This window comes from Caloenas nicobarica, chromosome Z, assembly GCF_036013445.1.
Source record: "Caloenas nicobarica isolate bCalNic1 chromosome Z, bCalNic1.hap1, whole genome shotgun sequence".
Taxonomy (NCBI): Eukaryota; Metazoa; Chordata; class Aves; order Columbiformes; family Columbidae; genus Caloenas; species Caloenas nicobarica.
Genome location: NC_088284.1, coordinates 106,181,659 through 106,202,790, shown reverse-complemented (window position 1 = coordinate 106,202,790; position 21,132 = coordinate 106,181,659). Strand labels below are relative to the sequence as shown.

Below are 21,132 nucleotides of genomic sequence, written 5' to 3'. Positions count from 1 at the left end.
CTTTAATGGCTACTGTACTCATCCTGCATGAGAGAGAGCAAACTACAATCATTACTACATCTAGAAGGATTCATAATTTATCTCCCAGCTTCTAAGCGAGTATCATAAAACCTAAACCAGGGCTGCCGAATCTGTTGTGTGGTGTAGAAAAGGCAGGAGCAGGTTGCTCTGCTTGCAGTTGTCTCCACAGACCAGGAAATGATGGTGCTTAGAATCTGCTGCAGACCCCAGTGGCTGTTTAATTCCTGTCACACCATCCAAACGTTCCAAAATTAAAGCTGTGAGACAGATGGATTGTGAAAGATTTGCGCAACCTTATCTTGGCTCTCCCTCCTGACCTGGGGCTTGGTCTGGGATCTTTGTACTAGTGAACGAACTTCTGCAAACGGAGAAAGGGAGAGGAGCTCAGAGCAGCTGGAGCCTCCCCTGCACTGTGAAGCCGACACTGGGACACAAGCGGTGAGAGAACCACGAGGAGGAGAGAGCGGGGCTTGTGACAAGCTGTGGGCTCGTGGGAATGGCACAGCGAGGCTGCCAGAAGGTTTTAATCCTGGCCCCACAAAGCTCCTTGCTGTCCTTTAGACAATGACGTGGATCCCTGGGGTTTAGTAAAGCAGCGGTGGGAAGCAGGAGGGAGAAAATCAGAATGGGGGCTGTTTGGTTTTCTTAATGAGATCAGAGAAAATCCTTTAGTTTAACGCAAAAGGTATTTAATCAAATGGTCTTTACTGAAACCTGGGAAAGCAGGAGTCCAGATGTAGATCCCAGTCCAGGTCAGCAAAAGCTGCTCCACACTGTCTTGTGTCTGTGCCCACAGCTGTGCCAGCACGTTGCCCATCTGCCCCTGTCCCTGGGGTTCCGTGGTGCCCCGTGAGCTCGACCTGCCCTGACCTGCTGCAGGAGACGTCCCTGCACAGCTCCACCATCCAGCCATGCTGCGTTTCCTCTGGGAGAGCATCTCCGTCCAGGTGCTCCTCATCTTCCTCGTCATTTTCCTGCTCGTTGCCGACTACATGAAGCACAGAAAGCCCAAGAGCTTCCCTCCACGCCCCTTCTATCTCCCCATCGTGGGGCACATGTACCTGATGAACTTCAGCAATCCTATGATGACATTTCAGAAGGTAAGGGGGTAGTCGGCAATATGGGCAAGGGGAGGGAGGGGGTTGTGTCTCTGCCACCTTTGCAGCGTGGGGAGGAGGTTAACCCAAACCCCATGGCCCAGGAGGACTCGCAGGAGCTCACCCTGGGGCGGGCAGGACGTTTGCCCTCAGATGGCAGCAACGTGGATGAAGTTTGCCCGGGCATGAAGAAGGGGACAATTGCGGAGCGATCCTTTGGGCAAAAGGCACAGCCTTACACCACAGGTGCTGTCACCGCTGTAGGAGCCCTGTATGTCTGACTGGGCACTGGAAGGGCATTTGGGAAGGGAGTGAAACAAAAGCTGGAAAAACACAGGACTGAAAGATCAATCTGGCAGAGTTTTGTGTGATTTATTGCTGATAAACTCTAACTCCTCATCTGTGATTTGGGAAAAGAGGAAAGAAAAAAGACCATAGAGACAAGCAGATGCTTGTGCAAACACCCTGTCTCCCCTCTTGCTCTCAGCTTCCCTTATTTTAACTTGTGTGTCCTGCCAGGGAGAGTTTTGCATGATTTATGGCCAATGAACACCAAATCCTGATCAATGAATTGAATAGAGAGAAGAGAAAAAAATCGTATGCAGAGAACTAGACACTTGTGCAAACACCCGTATCCCCTCCTGCTCTCAGCTTCCCTTATTTTCATTCCTATCTCCGGCCAGAGCACCCCTGTCCTGACAGACACAATCATTGCAAATCCAAGTCCTCCTATCTATTTCCTTCCCTCCCAGCTTACTGAAAAATATGGGGACATCTTCAGCATTGAGATGGGCATCTCATCATTTGTGTGCGTTAATGTGCTGCGCCTGGTTAAGGAAGTTCTCGTAAACCAAGGGGAAAGCTTCCTGGATCGCCCTGAAATGCCTCTTGAGATGGAGCTCTTCAGCAACAGGGGTGAGTTCTCCCTCAGGACACAGATCTCAGCTGTAAGGTCAAATTGTTGACCTTGCAGAGCTCCAACACGGCTGGACATAAGGCAGAGCCCTGGAGCTTTTTCTCCTCAGTGGAGGGATCTGCCTTGGCTCACAGCGTCGTGTCTCTGGCAGGACTGGTCTTTTCCAATGGGCACTTGTGGAAGCAGCATAGGAGATTCACCTTGTCCACCCTCCGAAACTTCGGCTTGGGGAAGAGGAGCCTGGAGGAGCGCATCCAGGAGGAGTGCCGGTACCTCGTGGATGCCTTTGGGGATGAGCAGGGTAAGTGCCATGGTCCTCGTAATCTGTGATGAGGACAGAAACCAGTAGGGCCCATTATAATATCACTCATGAGGCACTGCATGCTGAAAAATGCCTCACCTTGCAAGTGGTGCTAGCACCCTGCCAGCATCCCAGCTCCCTTTTACAAGTGATTTTCCTTCAGACTGAGAGCAGAATGAAGCTGGGGAAGCCCCAAAGTGTTATTCATAGCCCACCTTCAGCCTACTGCGCTCTTGGAGATCTCCAGAACATCTCATGTCTGTGCAATCACTGATGTTTCCAATGAATTCACATGATGTTTGCTCTTCTGCAGTCCTGGCTTTCCAATGTGAACAAACTTCTGCATAGTCTGACTGCACTGGGCCCAAGGGTGGGATGTTTGCTGCACACTGGGGCTGCCCAGCCAAGCTTGGCCAGATCTTGGGGCAGCGATGCATCTTGGGAATGCAGTGACACAGGATGGTGCCCATCAGTGGCCACTCATTTTACTCCTATTTGTTGAATACCTCTGACAACTGTGTTTCTTTGTGCTGTTCTGGTAAAAGTCAAAGAAAATTGATCATTCCCTTTGCCTTCTGCAGGGAATCCTTTCAATCCTCGCTTTAAAATCAATAATGCCATTTCAAACATCATCTGCTCCCTCACATTTGGCAATCGCTTTGACTACCATGATGAGGACTACCAAAAACTTCTGCGGCTGATAGACGAAATTGTTCACCTCCGCGGGGCCATCATGACCCAGGTAAGAACATGGACAGTGTGCAGTTTTGTACAGCCATAGTTTTCAAGCTCTTCGATTTCCATGTCGTTCTCTCTCACCCAACATCACCTTTCCTGCCCATTAACTGCCAACCTGCCTGCTGTAATGCCAGGTAGCGCGTGAGTCTCTCTGTTGCAGGAATACCAATCCCTTGTCATGCTTTCGTAGAGCTCAGCTCTTTCCACTAACTCCAGCAATTTAGTCAGTGTGGCAATGCAGACTCCTCAGGTTTTGATAACAGAAGGTCTATTTCCATCCTTTATTCAACTTACCTCCTTTTCCCTCCAAAGCTGTACGATCATTTCCCATCCATAATAAAGTTCTTCCCTGGAGCCCACCAAACCATTTTTAGAAGTGGAAAAGTGCTGAAAAGTTTTGTGAAAGAGAGGATCGACAAACACAAGGAGGACTGGAACCCCTCGGAGAGCCGGGACTTCATCGACTGCTACCTGCAGGAGATAGCCAAGGTCAGCACCACAGAGCAAACCCCTCTGCAGCAGGGCTCAGAAATCCAGAGGGATGAGAAATGGGCCCAAATGTTCCATCTGAGCTGCCTCTGTGGCCAGTTATGAGCTTAGAATGGGCATCAGGTTCAGGGCACCCACCCAGGGCATGGAAGTTCAGGGGGCCAGCGGTTTCTGCCAAAATCCTTGGGGTTGACATTGACTAAGCATGGTGTCTGTGTAGCTCTTGTTGCTTGTGCACCACTAACGCTTCTTTTTGTGAAGGACAATGGTGATGGCATCTTCCAAGAGGAAAATCTTGTGGCATGTATGCTTGACTTGCTGTTTGCTGGAACTGAGACCACTTCAACGACCATCCGCTGGGCTCTGCTGTATATGGCCATATATCCAGAAATTCAAGGTACAATGAGTAAATTATCAGCAATTTTCCATGCTCTTAGCCCTCACAGCTTTGTCAAACCTTCTTTTCAGTGGGAGAGAAATGGTTTATATCCCTGTACTCACACAATAGAGATGCAAACAGCAGCAACTGGCCCAGTTCAGTGCCTGGGGAATCACCATAGCAACAACCCCACGATGTTCCAAAGTTTGATTTTTTTTATTTGTGTGTGTTTGTTTGTTTTGGTGGTGGGGGTATTTTTTTTTGTTTTTCTCTTACTTTCACTGATCCTTGCTGTTTCTCACCAGCCCGTGTGCAAGCAGAGATCGACACAGTCATTGGGCAGGCGCGGCAGCCAGCCCTGGACGACAGGAGCAACATGCCCTACACCAACGCTGTCATCCACGAAGTGCAGAGGAAAGGCAACATCGTGCCTTTTGGTGTCCCAAGAATGACGGTGAAGGACACGGTCGTGGATGGCTTCTATATACCAAAGGTAACCCCACTGCCTAGCAATGAGGCTTTAGCAAGAGACTCCCTGTTCCCCAGGCACGTTTCACCGGGCCAGGTCCATCCTGTGCAGACAGGAGTAGAGACAGAGCAACTCTGCCCCAGCCACAGTTCACTCCCATTGAACATGTAATTTTGCCACCCAAACAATGTTCTCCAGCACACTGAGTGGTGCAGAGTGCTGGGGGTGACACCCCCACTGCACACACCATTGAGGCACAGATCCCATCTCACAGCTTTTACAGGAACTTGGGCCCAAGACTAGAGCAGATAAAAATGATGCTGATGTGGGAAAAACGTGCATCTATAAACATTGCACCTCCAAACACACAAGAAGTAGGAAATCCAACCATGCAGGGGTGTTGGACAAATGATTGCAGCAGAATTTGACTATGGATGTTCTTTAAGGAGAAGCCATGGAATGATAAAAATGAAGGTAAAGATGCATCACCTACTCGCAGTAACACAGAACATGCAATTTACTTTTCTTTTTATCATCTTAGGGCACTCTTTTGGCTCCCAATTTAACTGCCCTGATGTTTGACAAGAATGAGTGGGAAACCCCTGACACTTTCAACCCTGGACATTTCCTGAAGGACGGTCAGTTCTGGAGAAGAGAGGCTTTTGTACCATTTTCCATAGGTAAGATTTGCTGGAAGTTGGTGCTTCTGTGCTTATGCACTGGGATGGGGCTTCCCACAGCACGGCAAGGACACAGAGGAAGACAGTGATGGAAAGGGCAGATATTGGCCCCACCCTGGGAGGTGCTGCTCAAGCAGTGCTCACACAGCCACCCCAAAGCACCACAGCAACACTCTACGCTCTTTCTTGTCCCACTTCACCTCCACAGGAGAGATGAGGATGAGTAACAGACCATAAAATGCCAGAGACCCTGGAAACACCTTCCCCAAGGCAGAGCGTTGCCCTGGGCTCCTGCTCCCACATGGCTGAGGTCACTACAGGCTTCACTGTCGCCATCGCCCAGCCAACACCTTCCCCAGGGACATTCCTTTTACCAGCCCTCTTTCCCGCACCAGCATCACAGACCTTCTCTGTCCCCTCTCTTTGGCCCAGCATAGGCATATCCAGACCGTGTGTGTCAGCACAGCTTATCCAAGCAGGAGAGGATTCAATGCCTGTACATACGGTTATACACATGTGCGCCCATAAGTCCTGAAATTCTGGGCACAGCCCGTGCTATAACGCTAATGCAATTATTAGGGAGTTCAGTTTGGATGCAAAACTCATCCTGGAAAGGGGGTAATGTGCCTGGGCTGTGGTGCTAAGGGAAGGCAGAGGTCATTGTGGCAGCAAAAGCAGCTAGGCCACCAGCGCAGGCTGAGGATGCCATGGTTGACTGTCTCTGCAGGGAAGCGCTCCTGCCCGGGTGAGCTGCTGGCGCGCACCGAGCTCTTCCTCTTCTTCACGGCTCTGCTCCAGAAATTCACCTTCCAGGCACCCCCGGACACCACGCTCAACCTCCAGTTCACACTGGGCATTGCTGTGGGCCCCAAACCCTACAAGATCTGCGCTGTGCCTCGGTAGGGAAGCCTTGGTCATCGTCCTCACAAGGGGAAGGCCTTTGTCAGAGATGCTGAAGACAAACCCTTGGCTGCACCCCTGAGTGGGGGCAATGACTGCCCGGCTCCAGGTAGAGGGTGGAGTGTTTGTTGGTTTCTTTCCAAGAAATTGCAAAATAATTTCTTTTATAAGCAGATGTCTCACTCTGTATCACATGGGAAAGGTGATCAGCCTGGGATCTGCCAGGGCACTTTTAGGCTTGCAATAGTGCACACACACAGCACAGCACTGATAACACACACCTTCACCTCCTGCTCACCTGCTGAGAAGCTAGGAGAAAGCAATCTTTTCCTGGAGTAATTTTTGCCTCTGTTTTCCTAGAGGATATAAGTTGTTTTCCAGTGTCTGAGAACTAAGTCATCTCCTAAAGGAATTAAAAACATTTTTTTAGATGTAAGCATTAATGCCTAGGCAAGTTTAAAATTCTTTTTTCTTAATCTGTCTTTTCTTGTCTGAGCTTAGGGGGGAAGGCAGCAGGGAATGGTGGGCTGGCCCTACAGACCTGCCCAGTGAGGGCAGAAGCACCCTGTGGCCAAGCACAGCCATGCAACAGAAAGGAAAATTTATAGCAGGTTAACACGGCTTCTCACAAAACTCCTTCCAGCACTGGGCTTGGTGGGGAGGCTCTGCCCCCTCTTCTGATTTTCTATGCCAGGCACAAGCAAGTGGAAATAAGAGCTTCAACTAAGATGCTGTTTCTGGCACTTTAAGCTCCTGTTTCACAGATCCCTAAAGTGGAGGTGTGAGAACACATGGTGGGAACCAAACCCACCTATTTATAAAACGCAGCAGACTTGACCAGGTTCCCATAGAAGCGGGATGAGACATCCCCAACCACAGCTGTCCATTCCTCCTCTCCCCCTGCCAGCTGCCCTCCTGACCTGCTCCTGGCAAAGGACTGCCACATCTTCCCTTCACAGCAGAAACCAAAAAGTTCTACACCTTATGTTCTTTCTTCTCCTTCCTTAGGAGAAGCAGAAGGAGAAGGCTGGAAGTGGACTGCATGCCTGTAATCAACTGGGAACGAGATACGGGGGCAGTGATGAGTTTGTTGTGTGCAGCATCACTCCCAAAGCACTTTCAGTTTGCAGGTGTCATCTGCCTTGTTTTTCTCCACTCCTTGGCTTAGAGTCCCATTTCCTTTCCCAGGCTGCTGCTAGATCCAAAAGCTTCCTCCCCAGGTCTCCACTGGGTTAGCTGTACTCTGAGAAGAGCACATTCCACAGGACCATTTTGCACATGCGCTCCTTGAATATTTCATTTCCTCCACACAAACCGTCTCCCATGCACAGCTGACCTCACCTCCCTTTCTTTGTGCTGGGGCTGGACTCCTGCACCTCTCAGGGCCACCCCTCACCTAAACATACAAACCTTCTGTTGCAGTGCTCTGCTCTTAAGGAGCTACCAGAAAAGGTGTAAGTAAAACAGGGTCACAGACCCAGGCTCCACACAGGCAATCTGCATTTGAACACAGCATCTTGTGACCAAACACTTGGAAATGGAGCCCCCCCCGCACACACCACATCCCCCCTCGCTCCTTCTGCACTCAGGGAGGCAGCAGTGGCTGCCACCGTGTGTCCTGTGACAGCTCACACACAGGCTGAAAACATCCTGCAGCTCGGCTCAGGCTTCCTGTGCAGTTGAGCGCCTCCTCCCTTCCCTTCTCCCTCAAACACACCTGTAGTTTTTGTTCTTCATTGTCTGAAAATGCTTTTAAGTCCAGCCTCAGAAAGAAGGAAAAATGATTCTTCCATATCAAGCCATTCACTTCACAGGCACTGGGACGTTTCTGCCAGTGCAAAGGCCTTTCAACATGGAGGTATCACACAGCTCCCTGACCTCACAGTGGTAACTGCCCAAGGCAATAAATAATGGTTACTCACCAACATCAGGATAGTCAGAGTGAGGATTATGGTTCAGAGAAAGGGAAAACATGTGGTAAGAAAGGGCCTGAAATGGAGCCCCTGAAGGAAACTTGTGACACCTTCTCCCTGCTGATCTTCACTCTGGAGGGCTGAACGGCTGCCTGCTCTTATTCCTAACCTCACTTCTGGGTTGAGGCTAGTGCTCAGGGAACAAGAAAGCTGCCGAAGAGGCCAAGAACTGGGCACATAAATAACCTGCAAAGCAGACTGAGAGGGCAGTCACTTTTCTTTTCCAAATAGTAACAAAGCATGGTGATTTAAAGTGTGTACCTGTCACTCTGTGTCCTCTCAGGTGGGGCTGAGGAGGGTAGGCAGAGATCCTAACTTATTTCAGTAGCAATATGCAATTACCCAAGACACTCAACAGCTCATCTGTGGTGGGTTTTAGCCTTTTCACTTCAAAGTCCCTTGCCCAGCTCTCAGTTGACTCTCAGCAGACTGAACAGAGGTAACCAGCTTTGGGTGAGAGCAGAACTGTAAGCAGGAATGAACTGAAAAGAGGAAGGGAAGGTAGCACAACTCTGATTTGTTGTTACAGCACAACATACATACACTAATTATACATACATGTTATATATATCCTGTAACACGACAGTTTAGATGGTGTAATTATATAAATGTGCAGATACAGTTCATATGTTGCCCAGAAATATGGATACTTACATCAGCTAGGAACTATTAAATACATTGCTTGGAATAAAGACACCCAAGAGTTAATTTTAAAAATCTTTATGTGAATATAAAATAATTCTTTCCAAAGAAAAATAAAACCAAAATTTTAAAATTAGTGCAATTTTTCAAGTTCTATGCAACAAAGTGTTTACATTTGTTTTAAACAGAAGATGTAGACACAGATACACTGAAAACCTTAACTCTAGCTTGACTAGTGAGGGGAAGGGGAAAAAAGCAAAGTAGTTAAGAAAGTTACTTTACTAGACACTATCAACTTGTAAACAAGTGTTTCCATTTTCTAATTCCTAAACTATTTATGGCTACCTAAATAAAACGTCAGTATTGCTTAAATTACTTATTTCCAAGTAAGTGTACGCTGTAGAAAATAAGATACCCACATAATATATTTTTAAAGAACAAAAAAAATCAGCTAGGTGAAAATTTCTTTTCAGGTAATGTTTCTTAATCCACTATAATACAGTCGTTGCAAAAGAATCTTCTCAAAACTGCTGCCTGATCCACCTTGTGTAAAAGAACCTACTAGTTAAATTTGTATTATTGCTACAAACCACTTCCATAGTGCTTATTCTTAATTTCATATAAAAAATATTAACAAGTGATATGTCAATCAGAAAATATGTTTGTTTCTTTGGATCTATATTACCCGTTTTACTGGAAACTGGCTAAAGTTACTAATAATGCTGAGTAAATTCAGCAGTATTTAATGATTTCACCTCCGAATTTCAATCTGTCCCTACCCGTGCTGTCTGGGCATGATACAAATTGATCTTGCAGAGAAAAGTAACCTCTTTCTTTGTCCTGCCTCAGCAGTGGTGCATGTTGCATCAAAGAACAGTGTATTGATATTGTTCTGCTGCTACATGTTGCATACAACTCAGCTGTAACACAGCAACGTTATTAGCAGCTTTTTTGTTTGACGTGAATGAAGTTAACATTAAAATGATACTTATTCTAATGATCCCTTCTGCACAGCCAGGTAAGCTGAAGTGAATACAACATCGTGGCTTATAATAAAATATTTCTACAGGTCGGTTCCTCACTCATAGGACCTAACCCAAGTTTAAACAGTTATAAAACAGCCACTCTTAAACAGGTTGTCAATCCCAAAGAAACGCTGAAGTTATATTCACAGCCTTAACGTTTAACAGTTTCGAAAAAGTCTCAAGGACGTAAAATTTTATCTAGTACCTGAAAACCAGATTAATTTTTGGCAACCCAAACAAAACTATCGGGGGCAACCTTGCCCAGAAAAAGGCTGCTCCCTCTCTATATTTCTGTAATTAAATTCTTCCATCAGTAGGCAGAAGACGAGCTTCCAATTAGGTGACAGGGAGGTTCTTCGTCATTTTTGGTCCCAGGTTCTGCAGTTTTGAGAAGCATATAAAGACATTTGCCCCAAATTTACACTATTCTGCACCTGATACGACTACTGACACAGCTCAGCTACTGTGAGAAGTACAAACAACGCATCAAGCCTACTAACTAGATGAGTATTTGAAAGACATCCATGAAAGTTTCCATGCTGTAAAGAACAAGGGTTAAGAGATCCATCCAACACCATCAGGGACAGTTTGACATGTCACTAGAACACATCGACGTACCAGGCTTCAGAAATGCAGGCGTCTTGCACCGCTCACCACCACCTCCCACACCACTAGCAGATCAAACAAGCAATTGTATCTTAAATACAAACCCCAATAATATCACCGCAGCAATAAAAGACATCAAAACCCAAGAGAGGTAGTCCAAAGAAGAACAGAATCCTGAAGAACACAACCTGACAGACAAAACTGCCCAACAGCAGTTTGTCTGGTGTATTCGCTGCTCATACCACATTTAGCATGAGACTGGCTTTTAAACAACCACTTGTGTAGACAGAAGTTTTAAAAGAAGAAATCTCTTTAATGCCTAAATGTATAGCACTAAAACCATCACCACAACTAAGAAACAACACTAGCTAAGTACTAAAAATGGATACTTCCCATTTCTCTAGCAATGCATGCAATGCCCAATTAAGAATTTTAGATGCTGGGAAGGAAGAAATCAAAGAACAAGCCAGACTGAGGGGCATACAAAATGGAAGACTACTCAGATTTCACCATTCAAAACTTAAATTCTGCAAAGCTGATCCCTGCTCTCAAATCAAAGATAGCCTTGATGGTGAAGACAGACATGTGCTTTCCTTCATGCATATGGCTGAGTTTTATATTAGATCATGGACTGATACAGCACCCTCAAATATTTAGTTTAAGGGCTGCTGTAATTTCATTTTCTTTAACTACAGGTATAACGAATTTGGTCTATACAGTTTGTGAAGAAGAAGGGACATCAACAAGTTTCCTAAAAATACAGTTTACAACAAAAATAAGACATTTGGTAAATAGCAACACAAATTGGGTGAAAGACAGCAATTTCCTGCACCAAAATTTCAGGTATCAATTTGCATTTCATCTTCAGTCTAGATACTGCAAAGCTATTACAGTTTCTGCATTTTTCTCGCTGTCAACAGAATCTTTGCTGCCAACAAGTAGCAAAATTATCTTTCATTCACCTACCTAGCACAGTTAGTTCAGAATAACTGAAGTGACACTATATTTAAAAAGAGGAAAATTAATTTCTATACACAGGGTTGTACAAATAGCTGGAAACAAATAGAATTCCTTCCCACCTAACCCCCTTTCTGCAAAGAAATGCAGGGTACCAATACTCCAGACTTTGAAAACATAGCCCAGACTTTTGAATTATTATCATAGCTTTTTTCTTACACAGGGAAAGACAGCTTATTTGGCTTTAACAGATTCAACATCTTAAAGATAAGTTTTCCTTAATGTATCTCTGCAGGAACTTAATCTTCTATTTTTTAAAATGAACTTGAGATGACAAAACAAATCCTGCCTTCTGTTATATAACAAGTCAACTAGTACTAACCTTTTTTTATCCTTTTCTATAAATGCAAGCACCTTCTTCCTCTTAAAACTGTACTTTGTATTCTAAAAAAAAAAAAAAAGTATTTAAAACATTGTACCAATCTTTTAAATTTATTTTTAGAAGAGCCCAGCAAAAATGGCCAGTACTGCCAGTTTCCTGAAGTACGTTTTTGCATAACAACTTCCCATTACAAAAGTCAACTTTCTAGCCCAAACCCATTAAATAAAGTTTTAAATATATAGCGCCAATTTTAATATTTACAATATATTCTGAAGGCAAATATAAATCTTTTAAGTTGTGCTTGTCAATACACACTGCAGTTATTAAACCTGCTTCTACTTGGAAAGCTATATACTACCTTTTAGATACACCATTCATCAACTTAATCACCACTTGATCAGTTCTGATGTTGAATTTGCAGTTGCCCACCATTTTAACCTTCTTTTGCATCAAGCAGTTGAAGTGGAAGCTATAAAGCATTTAAGGACACTTTAGCATATAAGTTTTCCTCATGGTCCTTCCAGCTTAATCAGATGTTGCACCCGGTACTTTAACAGTGAGATTCCTTCTGGTATTAGTGACGTGACGCTGTTGAGCTAGGAAGGAGCGTCCAGGACCGTCTCTGCAGGCACCGCTACTGCCAACCAGTCTTGATTCCATACCTAGCTTCTGAAGTGTTAGGCTCTGCAAATAAGTGAAACAACATTTACACTATAGCAAAAAACAAACCAAAAAAAAGGCCATCTTACATGCACAAAGCTCACGCTTACTCAGTATGCACACATAATTTCTTTTACTGTATTTCTTATATGCCCTCTTGCTACCATAAAAAGTATGAACCAATGCTGAAAAAAAATAAGATTCATTCACATTCATATAGAGTGTGTTAATTTTAGCTTATTGTAAAGTTGTTCCTTTATTAAGTAAGCCATTTAATTTTACTTTCTTCTTTTGATTTCCCATTCCAGTCTTTATGAAACCCTATTTAAGCATTGCTTCATGTAAAGACTAAGAACTTCCTCCATTCCTTTTCACAGCAACCTAACATCAAACATTCTAACACTTTTGCAACACTGCTACAGGATGAGAAGACAGCTTTAGCTTTTTTCCCCACAAATACTGTCCTAAAGACACTGAACATCTACAGCAGGAGTCTGGAAACCTTTTGAACCACAGCATCCCTTTGTCTCAAGCACAAAAACTCCAACAACAAATACTATTGAACAATCAGAAATCTAACCTGCTAAATCCAAAAGGAAACTTGTGGCAGCAAATAGTACATTACTAACATGGAAGTCATGGCCTATCTTACTTTTAAGTCTCTCACTTTAAAGCACAGAAGACAAGCAGAAAACGAAATTAAAAAAAAAAATAGATCACAGAATCACAGAATGTTAGGGATTGGAAGGGACCTCAAAAGATCATCTAGTCCAATCCCCCTGCCAGACCAGGAACACTTAGGTGAGGTTACACAGGAAGGCGTCCAGGTGGGTTTTGAATATCTCCAGAGAAGAAGACTCCAGATGACCTATAATATTTTTCCTTTACACTGCTATCAAAAATGATGATGCTGGTATTTCCCATGTTACATCAACAGGATTGGAAATTCCAGCTAGAACTCACTCAAGTTTGCATTCTGGCTTAAGGTCAGAATTAGCAAGTGGAAGAATGATCTCATTTTAAACCGGAATCCTCAAGGCTTTGCTCCTCTCCTTAGTTCCCTGTTTTATACGTGAGGCTGTGCTAATCTGCACGGTGGATTCTTGTGCCACAAGTAGCTAAACTATTAGCTTTCTCTCCTAAGCACCAGTTTATAATGAATCTACGAAAGAAAAAAAGGCGATTAAGATTTAACTGTCACAATTGGCAAAACGTGTTCTTGTGATTTCTGAGATATCAACAAACGAGCTTTTGACCCACCTTGTTATACCATGCAGTTACAATAAGCTTTTCCTCATAATCACGTAACTTAGCAAGTTTGTATTCAGCCTGCAAGCAGACGATAACGAAAAATTCAGTTAAAACACAAAAATAATCTTCATAAACTTAGAGTCCATTGAGTGAAATAAACACATGCTGCAGAAATGCTTAAATATGCAAAATAACTAGAAGGCTTAGAAGTGTAATTAAAGATATTTCCATAAATGACTATGAGAGAAGTTACAGACCATTTCAAGAAGAGGCTAAACTTTACACAAGTTGCACTTCAACTTGGAAACATACTTTGAGGGGGTGTCTGTGTGTGGGGGGAAATGCATGAAAACCTAGGGTGTATCAGAAAGTCTATCAATAATTTAGTATTTTTTTTACCTGAAAGTCAAAGACAAGAATGTACCTCTAGTAGCTGAATATTCTTATGTTACTGACTTGCTATTACATTTAACTGCAATATAGCATACTTATCTAGTACGTAGAAGAAATCTGCGGCCACAGCATTTATAAAGTCAGACCTTTCAGCCTACTAACTCATGTTGAGGAATTTTACATTTTCTCAGGTAACTATTCTAACCAGTCCTATCAATATTGCTATTAAAACTGAATGCGGCATTTCCCAATTTTTTTTTTTTTGGTCACACAGAATCACAGAATGTTAGGGATTGGAAGGGACCTCGAAAGATCATCTAGTCCAATCCCCCTGCCAGAGCAGGAACACCTAGGTGAGGTTACACAGGAAGGCGTCCAGGCGGGTTTTGAATGTCTCCAGAGAAGGAGAATCCACAACCCCCCTGGGCAGCCTGTTCCAGTGTTCCGTCACCCTCACTGAGAAGAAGTTTCTTCTCAAATTTAAGTGGAACTTCTTGTGTTCCAGCTTGAAGCCATTACCCCTTGTCTTACTGTTGGTTGTCACCGAGAAGAGCCTGGCTCCATCCTCGTGACACCCACCCTTTATATATTTATAAACATTGATGAGGTCACCCCTCAGTCTCCTCTTCTCCAAGCTAAAGAGACCCAGCTCCCTCAGCCTTTCCTCATAAGGGAGATGCTCCACTCCCTTAATCATCTTTGTGGCCCTGCGCTGGACTCTCTCCAGCAGTTCCCTGTCCTTCTTGAACTGAGGGGCCCAGAACTGGACACAATATTCCAGATGAGGTCTCACCAGGGCAGAGTAGAGGGGAAGGAGAACCTCTCTGGACCTACTAACCACCCCCCTTCTAATACACCCCAGGATGCCATTGGCCTTCTTGGCCACAAGGGCACAGTGCTGGCTCATGGTCATCCTGCTGTCCACCAGGACCCCCAGGTCCCTTTCCCCTACACTGCTCTCCAATAGGTCATTCCCCAACCTGTACTGGAACCTGGGGTTGTTCCTGCCCAGATGCAAGACTCTACATTTCCCCTTGTTATATTTCATTAAATTTTTCCCCACCCAACTCTCTAGCCTGTCCAGATCTCGCTGGATGGCAGCACAGCCCTCTGGCGTGTCAGCCACTCCTCCCAGCTTGGTGTCATCAGCAAACTTGCTGATAGTACACTCAATTCCCTCATCCAAGTCATTGATGAATATATTGAACAGTATTGGTCCCAGAACTGACCCTTGAGGCACTCCACTAGATACAGGCCTCCAACCAGACTCTGCCCCATTGATCACAACTCTCTGGCTTCTCTCCTTCAGCCAGTTTGCAGTCCACCTCACTACCCGATCATCCAGTCCACAGTTCCTCAGTTTTGCCGTGAGGATGCTGTGGGAGACAGTGTCAAATGCTTTGCTGAAGTCAAGGTAGACCACATCCACTGCTCTGCCATCGTCAATCCACCTTGTTACGTCTTCATAAAAGGCTATGAGGTTGGTCAAACACGACTTCCCCTTGGTGAAGCCATGTTGACTGTCCCTGATGACCCTCTTATCCTTGATATGTCTTAAGATGGCACCAAGGATAAGGTGTTCCATCACTTTCCCAGGGATGGAGGTAAGGCTGACCGGTCTATAGTTGCCCGGGTCCTCCTTGCCCTTTTTGAATACCGGAGTGACATTTGCTTTCCTCCAGTCCTCAGGCACCTCTCCCGTTTCCCAATACTTGGCAAAGATGATGGAGAGCGGTCCAGCAATGACTTCAAATCAGTCCTTGGACTCCTGTCAACAATCCTTTCAGGATTTCAGCCAGAGTCTACTGACTTAACAGATTTTACTCTTCTATATGGTTTCAAGAACTCCAGTACATGAAGCCACTGATATCAGAGGTCTACTACATTCAAGTCATTGCTCAAACGCTGAGTCTGTCATACACATGAAGATACAGTACTACTGAAAAAGGCCAGACTCCGCAGCTCTGTACAAATTACTGTCACATTGCAAAACTATTCGTCTTATCGAGTATTTCACTTAGAGATTTTTTCAGAGAGTTTAGAAAGAATCCGAACTAGAGTTTCAGTTCTACATTGAAAAGCACTGTTGAAGAGTCCAGACTTCTATTAGGCTGCAAGGTTAATTAAGCCAAAATAAAAATCTCTAGGTTTGATAGTCTATGCAGTTTCTATAATTGAATGCAGCATTGAAGGGTACTGGATAATTAAGAAACAGTAACTTGAGACAGTAGAATATACTAGAACTTATTGTTACATATATGTAAATTTTTACCTCTAGTGCTTCAATTTTTTTGTCTTTCTCCATTATCTGTTTTCTGAGCGACATAATTTCTGCTGATGCTGGATTTAGCTTAGGGTCTAAGGTTTTTATCACCTGTACAAGGCAAAAAACCCCATTATGAGTCAGGTTTGATTCTCAACAGCTCTGCATCTCATTTGCTCTCAGTAGAAATATGAAAACAGACTGAGCACTAGTCAGGCAATTATGAGAACTAGGCTGTTACACTGCACAACAGAAGATATCAAATGGTACAAAGGAACAATACATCTCATGCTTTAGCCTAAAACCCATTCTCTCATACACTTAAGTGATAGCAATTGAGCAATTTGACTAAAAACGCAACATGCAGCCACTAATTTTAATTGGGAGGTCGACACAGGGGACTCAGATCAATCTGCTTACAACTTACAAGGCAGGAATGTATATGTTCAGTAACGGGCCACTCACATTTCTTGCTTTCTCAAGGTACATTTTGTATCTTTCTTCCATTGCTTTCATATCTTCATCTTTTTTTCGCAAAGCTGCTTCCAGCTCTCCAATCTTCTGGGCTATTTACAGAAATTATCAAAGACATACGAAATAAAAATCAACATGGTACTTTCAAGGCTTCTGTGTTCTCTTTAACCCCGCCCCCCATAAACATTTTAGCTCCTACACAATTTCTTAAGTTCCTATTTTTGTTTCACTCGTACCCATAAGGTCCCATCTGACGCTGAATTCCCATTTTGAACAGTACTGTTTGACAAAATTAAGCCTCCACGAACCTCTCCCTGCCCACCACCATGTGCAAAAAACCCCTCCCCCTGCCCCCGTTTCAGGTTTAAAGCTACACTGCAGCAGAAAGCCTTATCCAGACACGTACCCCATAGCCCAGTGGCTACAGGAATCATTTCAGAAAAAACGTAACAATCTCATTTGAAAAACCAAAACCAACCACACAACCAAAAAACCCAAACCACCACACAAAACAACTTACGGTTCTGACTAATATCAGGCTGGAGTTCTGCAAGATCAGCCTCTTTCTTCTGTAACTCATCATGAACTTCATTCAACTTTTCCCTATAAATAAAAGTCTGGGCTAAGGATTAAGTTCACAAATAATTCTGTGCACAGTTTTCAGAGCTGAAAGTTGAAACTTGATGGTTGAAGTGCTTAAACAACTATTTTAAACTTCAAAGAATTGCCAGAGTTTAAACAGAAATATTAGCAGGTATTTTTAAAGAACCATAAAAAGTTGTGAGTTCTGAATTGAGCCTCATTTACCTAAAGCTAAAAAAACCCACAAACACCACAAAACCAGCATCTCCTTAGCAGGAACTACATCTGCTGAAAGGATGGAAGTATTTCAGAAGGATGAAATATGTTTTGAGTCCAGTAACAGTGGATGGTTCTAGCAGGCTGTTGTTGAACCAGAACAGTAAAAATGCTATTGGTGACAAAGAGATAGTTAAGTGGATACTAGTACTACAAGATTCTCATGATCAGAGTAGACAAAACTACACCAGTTATACTTAACCCACTACGTACATGATTCTCAAATCAGTGGCTTAGAAAAAACAAGACATCCCTACAAAGACTTAACGCAGTTTCTGTGCTACAGCAGTCAAATTATTTAGCATAAATAAGCTATGGTGGATGCATGTGCCTTACTTACATGTGTGCTGCCAATTTCTGCTTCAGGTTGCTAGACTACAGAAGGAAAGAGTTAAAACTGAGTTATATTTCAGTATTTCATACTGTGGAATGTTAAAGTGCTCTTACAAATCAGTCAAGAATACTCAGCACACCTAAATAAGTGAAACCAAATAAGTCTTAAGAAAACTGCATTTTTTCATGTATTTTTGTAACTGCACTCATATCTTCTGTATCGCACAGATACAAGTTCCAGCATCTTTTTTCTTTAACACTATCCTCTTCACTATACCAGCATTTAATGATAAAACTAGAGATTTTTAAAAGTAAAGTGGAAGGCAGAAGAGTCACAGTTCCTTAAAGATGACAAGAGGAAGGAATCATATAAAACAAGAGCTTTTCAACTGAAATGCAATAGGTGTGAGGGTCTCACAGATTCTCATACCATAGTGACTAAATTCATCTGCACTGAATACAGCAGAGCCAAGTCTCTGCTACACAAACCAGGGGAGCTGTTTTCATGCAGGAGAGTTTTTAGAAGGCATTGAACAGCATCAATTGTTTAAGGTATTTGCTTGTAAAGTCTTTTGAAAGGTGTATGTTTGTTCATGGGGGTGGGGGGGGAGGTGGGTTGGGTGACCCAAATGAGCTTCAGAGCTTGCTCACTCTTACTACTGCATAAGCTAGAGCTTTTCAAACTAAATTGAAAAAGAAAAAAAGGCAGTAAACCACAATCCTGCCTTCTTAGTAATTATCAACACTAGACACACTGAAAAAGCAGCAGTGCATCTAAACAAATGACTGAATGTTATGCTGAAGGATTTTAAAGAAAACTGACAAGATGTCTTTAAGGTCAAGAAGCTTGTACTTTCACTTACTCCTTCAGACTTGGATCCCTGTTCCTGTAAAGTCTTTTGCAGATCTTCAATCTGCTGTTGTAATTCTCCAATACGCTCTTCATTTAGCCTTTTAGGAAGAAACGATGGTTATTACCTATCTAAATCGAGCATAAGAGAACTAGATTTTTCTGTTTCATGTCTGGATGGTAATTTTTCAGACTGTTGACCCAGCAGGACTTAAGCCACAAAGAAACTGATTACAAATGCATTTAGCTTAAATTGAACTACTGAAACACATGGCAGCTTTATTAAACATTTTATAATTAAAGACTTAAAATAATTTTAAAGTTTTGAAAAAACTTAACTACCCAAAATTCTCATATTGTAGTAAACTGCTTTCAGCATTCATTAAATGAGAGAAATTCAGACCATATACCAGTGTTACAACATGATTAGTTTGAAGTTCTAGAAATGAGTTTACATCCATTCTTGGTCTACCAAGAATCATTCAGAGCTAAGAAGAGTGTCCTATAAGCAACACTTCCTTCAGAGTACACTAAACCCAGATGTACCACATTTCACACCACCACATTTAAGCTACTTTCCTTGCTTGCTTCATAACCCATTGTTAATGGTTACATCGGTGAAAGAAAAAGCATAACAGGCTTCCTGCAGAGTGCTACACTACAAATGCAAGCCACATTAGGTGCTCTGAAAGTACAGAAATCACTTTTTGCAATATCTTAAGATGCTGTTTCACCCATCACCTTTTCTCAGTTTCTAGTTCGTTCACTGTCCGATGCTTTTGCTCCAACTGTTCCCGGAGCTCTGCAATACGTTCATTTTCTGATCCTTCCTGTTTTAACAGAAGCATCTTGTTCTCATGCTGCAGCCGAATAAACATTTCTCTGAATCGGAAACAACAAAAAAGTCACTGTTAATTAAGAAAAAGGTGACTAAGAGTAGGATGCAATACTCCGTTTCGCTCCCACAACCTTAAACCAAGCGAAACAAGTTCTGCTTAAGGATACAGTTGGAGTAACAATGCAATTCTTTATTAAAAGTTAACTTATAATTTTCAAACACCACAATAGCTTAAGAGATATGAACAAAGTTTTAAATTAAGTCACTGCAAGCTCAGATTTTATTGTGCCTTCATGTTTCCCTCTGCCAGACTTCAAAAGTAATATTACCTAGCCTAATATTACCTACCTGTCTTAGTTGCTGTGTACTCTCTATTTATTCTGTCAGTGGGGCAAGATAAGAATTGTTTTACTCCTTAAAGAGGATGTTTCAAGCCAAACTTTATATACAGCAATCTGATATGCTTTTAAGAAAGAATGTAAAGTAATTATGGGATGGGGAAATTATCAACTGATACATGGGGGTCCAGAGAAGCATCACGGAGGGGAAGCAAGAAGTAGGATACAGAGTCATGTTGCCAAAAAAATTGACCTTTCACAAAAACAACATTATGCCCCACCCATAAAAACTCCAAAACCACCTCAACCTTCTCACCTTACCTATATTCCACTGGCAGAATTTCAGCAGCAAGATTCTCATGGCTTTTAACATGAGATGCACCTGAAATTGCATGGGAGGTTTAATTTAGTAAACTTGAACAAAACACTAACATATATAGAAAAGCCTCCAAAAGTAAAGCAGTACCTGTTTGACTCAGGTGATCCTGCTGCATCTGTGAAAACCGGAGTTCTTCATTTGTCTCTTTTAATGCATCACACTGTACTATCAGCCTCTAAGAAGATATATTTGAGGTAGAATTAAGTCATACTGCATCGCTTTAAGACCAAATAACATTAAGCAGGTGTAGTACTAAGACACACATTTTAAGATATATTTTGTTTTATAGGTGTATACACACACACACACACACACACACACACACACACACACGGCCCTAAACTTCATTTTTATGGTAGCACTACTTCTGGGAAGGTTTTCCTCAAACAAAGCAATTGAGAGAGATTCACTAGGTGTTCAAAAAAACTCTCGTTCAAGAGAGACTTACCTCTTTTTCTTTGATTAAAGCTTCATGTTTTTCTTCAAGTCGCTTCATTTCAAATGCTAGCTTATCAGCTCTTTTTGATTCTTCAGACAGCTTGTTATGAAGCTCCTGGACCTTTTTATAAAGAGACTATATTCAGCACATGAATATTCCAAGTTGCTACTTTTAAAAGCTATGTTAAAGCCTTCACTCATGCCCAGTTCAGCCAAAATAAACAGCTGGTTCTGCAAGCCTAGGGGAGGGGAGGTAGAATAAGACCAGGCAGTGGTTTTGTTTGTTTTGGCTTGGTTGGTTGGTTGCAGGGGGTTGTTTGTTTTCCTTTAGTATTGGTCTTGTTTTGCTCCCTCTTATATATATCTATATTTAACTCCTGTATCTCTTAATTACTACTGAAATAAGGGAAATCAGAATAAAACTTGTACAGTTTAAAATAAACTTCTGTGAAGAATATTACATACAACTGATCTGAGTAATA

General features: G+C 42.9%; 2 protein-coding genes across 2 annotated transcripts in view; one reads left to right on the top strand and one right to left on the bottom strand.

Moving 5' to 3' along the window:
* The first annotated feature begins 932 nt into the window (after positions 1–932).
* Positions 933–5,993, top strand: LOC136001683 (cytochrome P450 2J2-like). The gene is made up of 9 exons (XM_065656265.1): positions 933–1,121; positions 1,871–2,033; positions 2,186–2,335; positions 2,917–3,077; positions 3,386–3,562; positions 3,824–3,959; positions 4,247–4,434; positions 4,952–5,090; positions 5,818–5,993. The coding sequence occupies exons 1-9, from the start codon at positions 933–935 to the stop codon at positions 5,991–5,993; spliced, it is 1,479 nt and encodes a 492-aa protein (XP_065512337.1).
* A 2,754-nt stretch (positions 5,994–8,747) lies between these two features.
* The window catches only part of HOOK1 (hook microtubule tethering protein 1), a 29,829-nt gene continuing 17,444 nt past the window's right edge, over positions 8,748–21,132 (bottom strand). The window contains exons 12-22 of the mRNA XM_065657123.1: positions 20,661–20,771; positions 20,300–20,387; positions 20,155–20,215; positions 19,399–19,539; positions 18,671–18,758; positions 17,815–17,849; positions 17,137–17,219; positions 16,608–16,708; positions 16,152–16,253; positions 13,496–13,564; positions 8,748–12,259 (exon numbers count right to left, since the gene is read on the bottom strand). Coding sequence (XP_065513195.1) covers positions 12,101–12,259; positions 13,496–13,564; positions 16,152–16,253; positions 16,608–16,708; positions 17,137–17,219; positions 17,815–17,849; positions 18,671–18,758; positions 19,399–19,539; positions 20,155–20,215; positions 20,300–20,387; positions 20,661–20,771 — 1,038 coding nt within the window. The 3' untranslated portion in view covers positions 8,748–12,100. The remainder of the gene's footprint in view (positions 12,260–13,495; positions 13,565–16,151; positions 16,254–16,607; positions 16,709–17,136; positions 17,220–17,814; positions 17,850–18,670; positions 18,759–19,398; positions 19,540–20,154; positions 20,216–20,299; positions 20,388–20,660; positions 20,772–21,132) is intronic.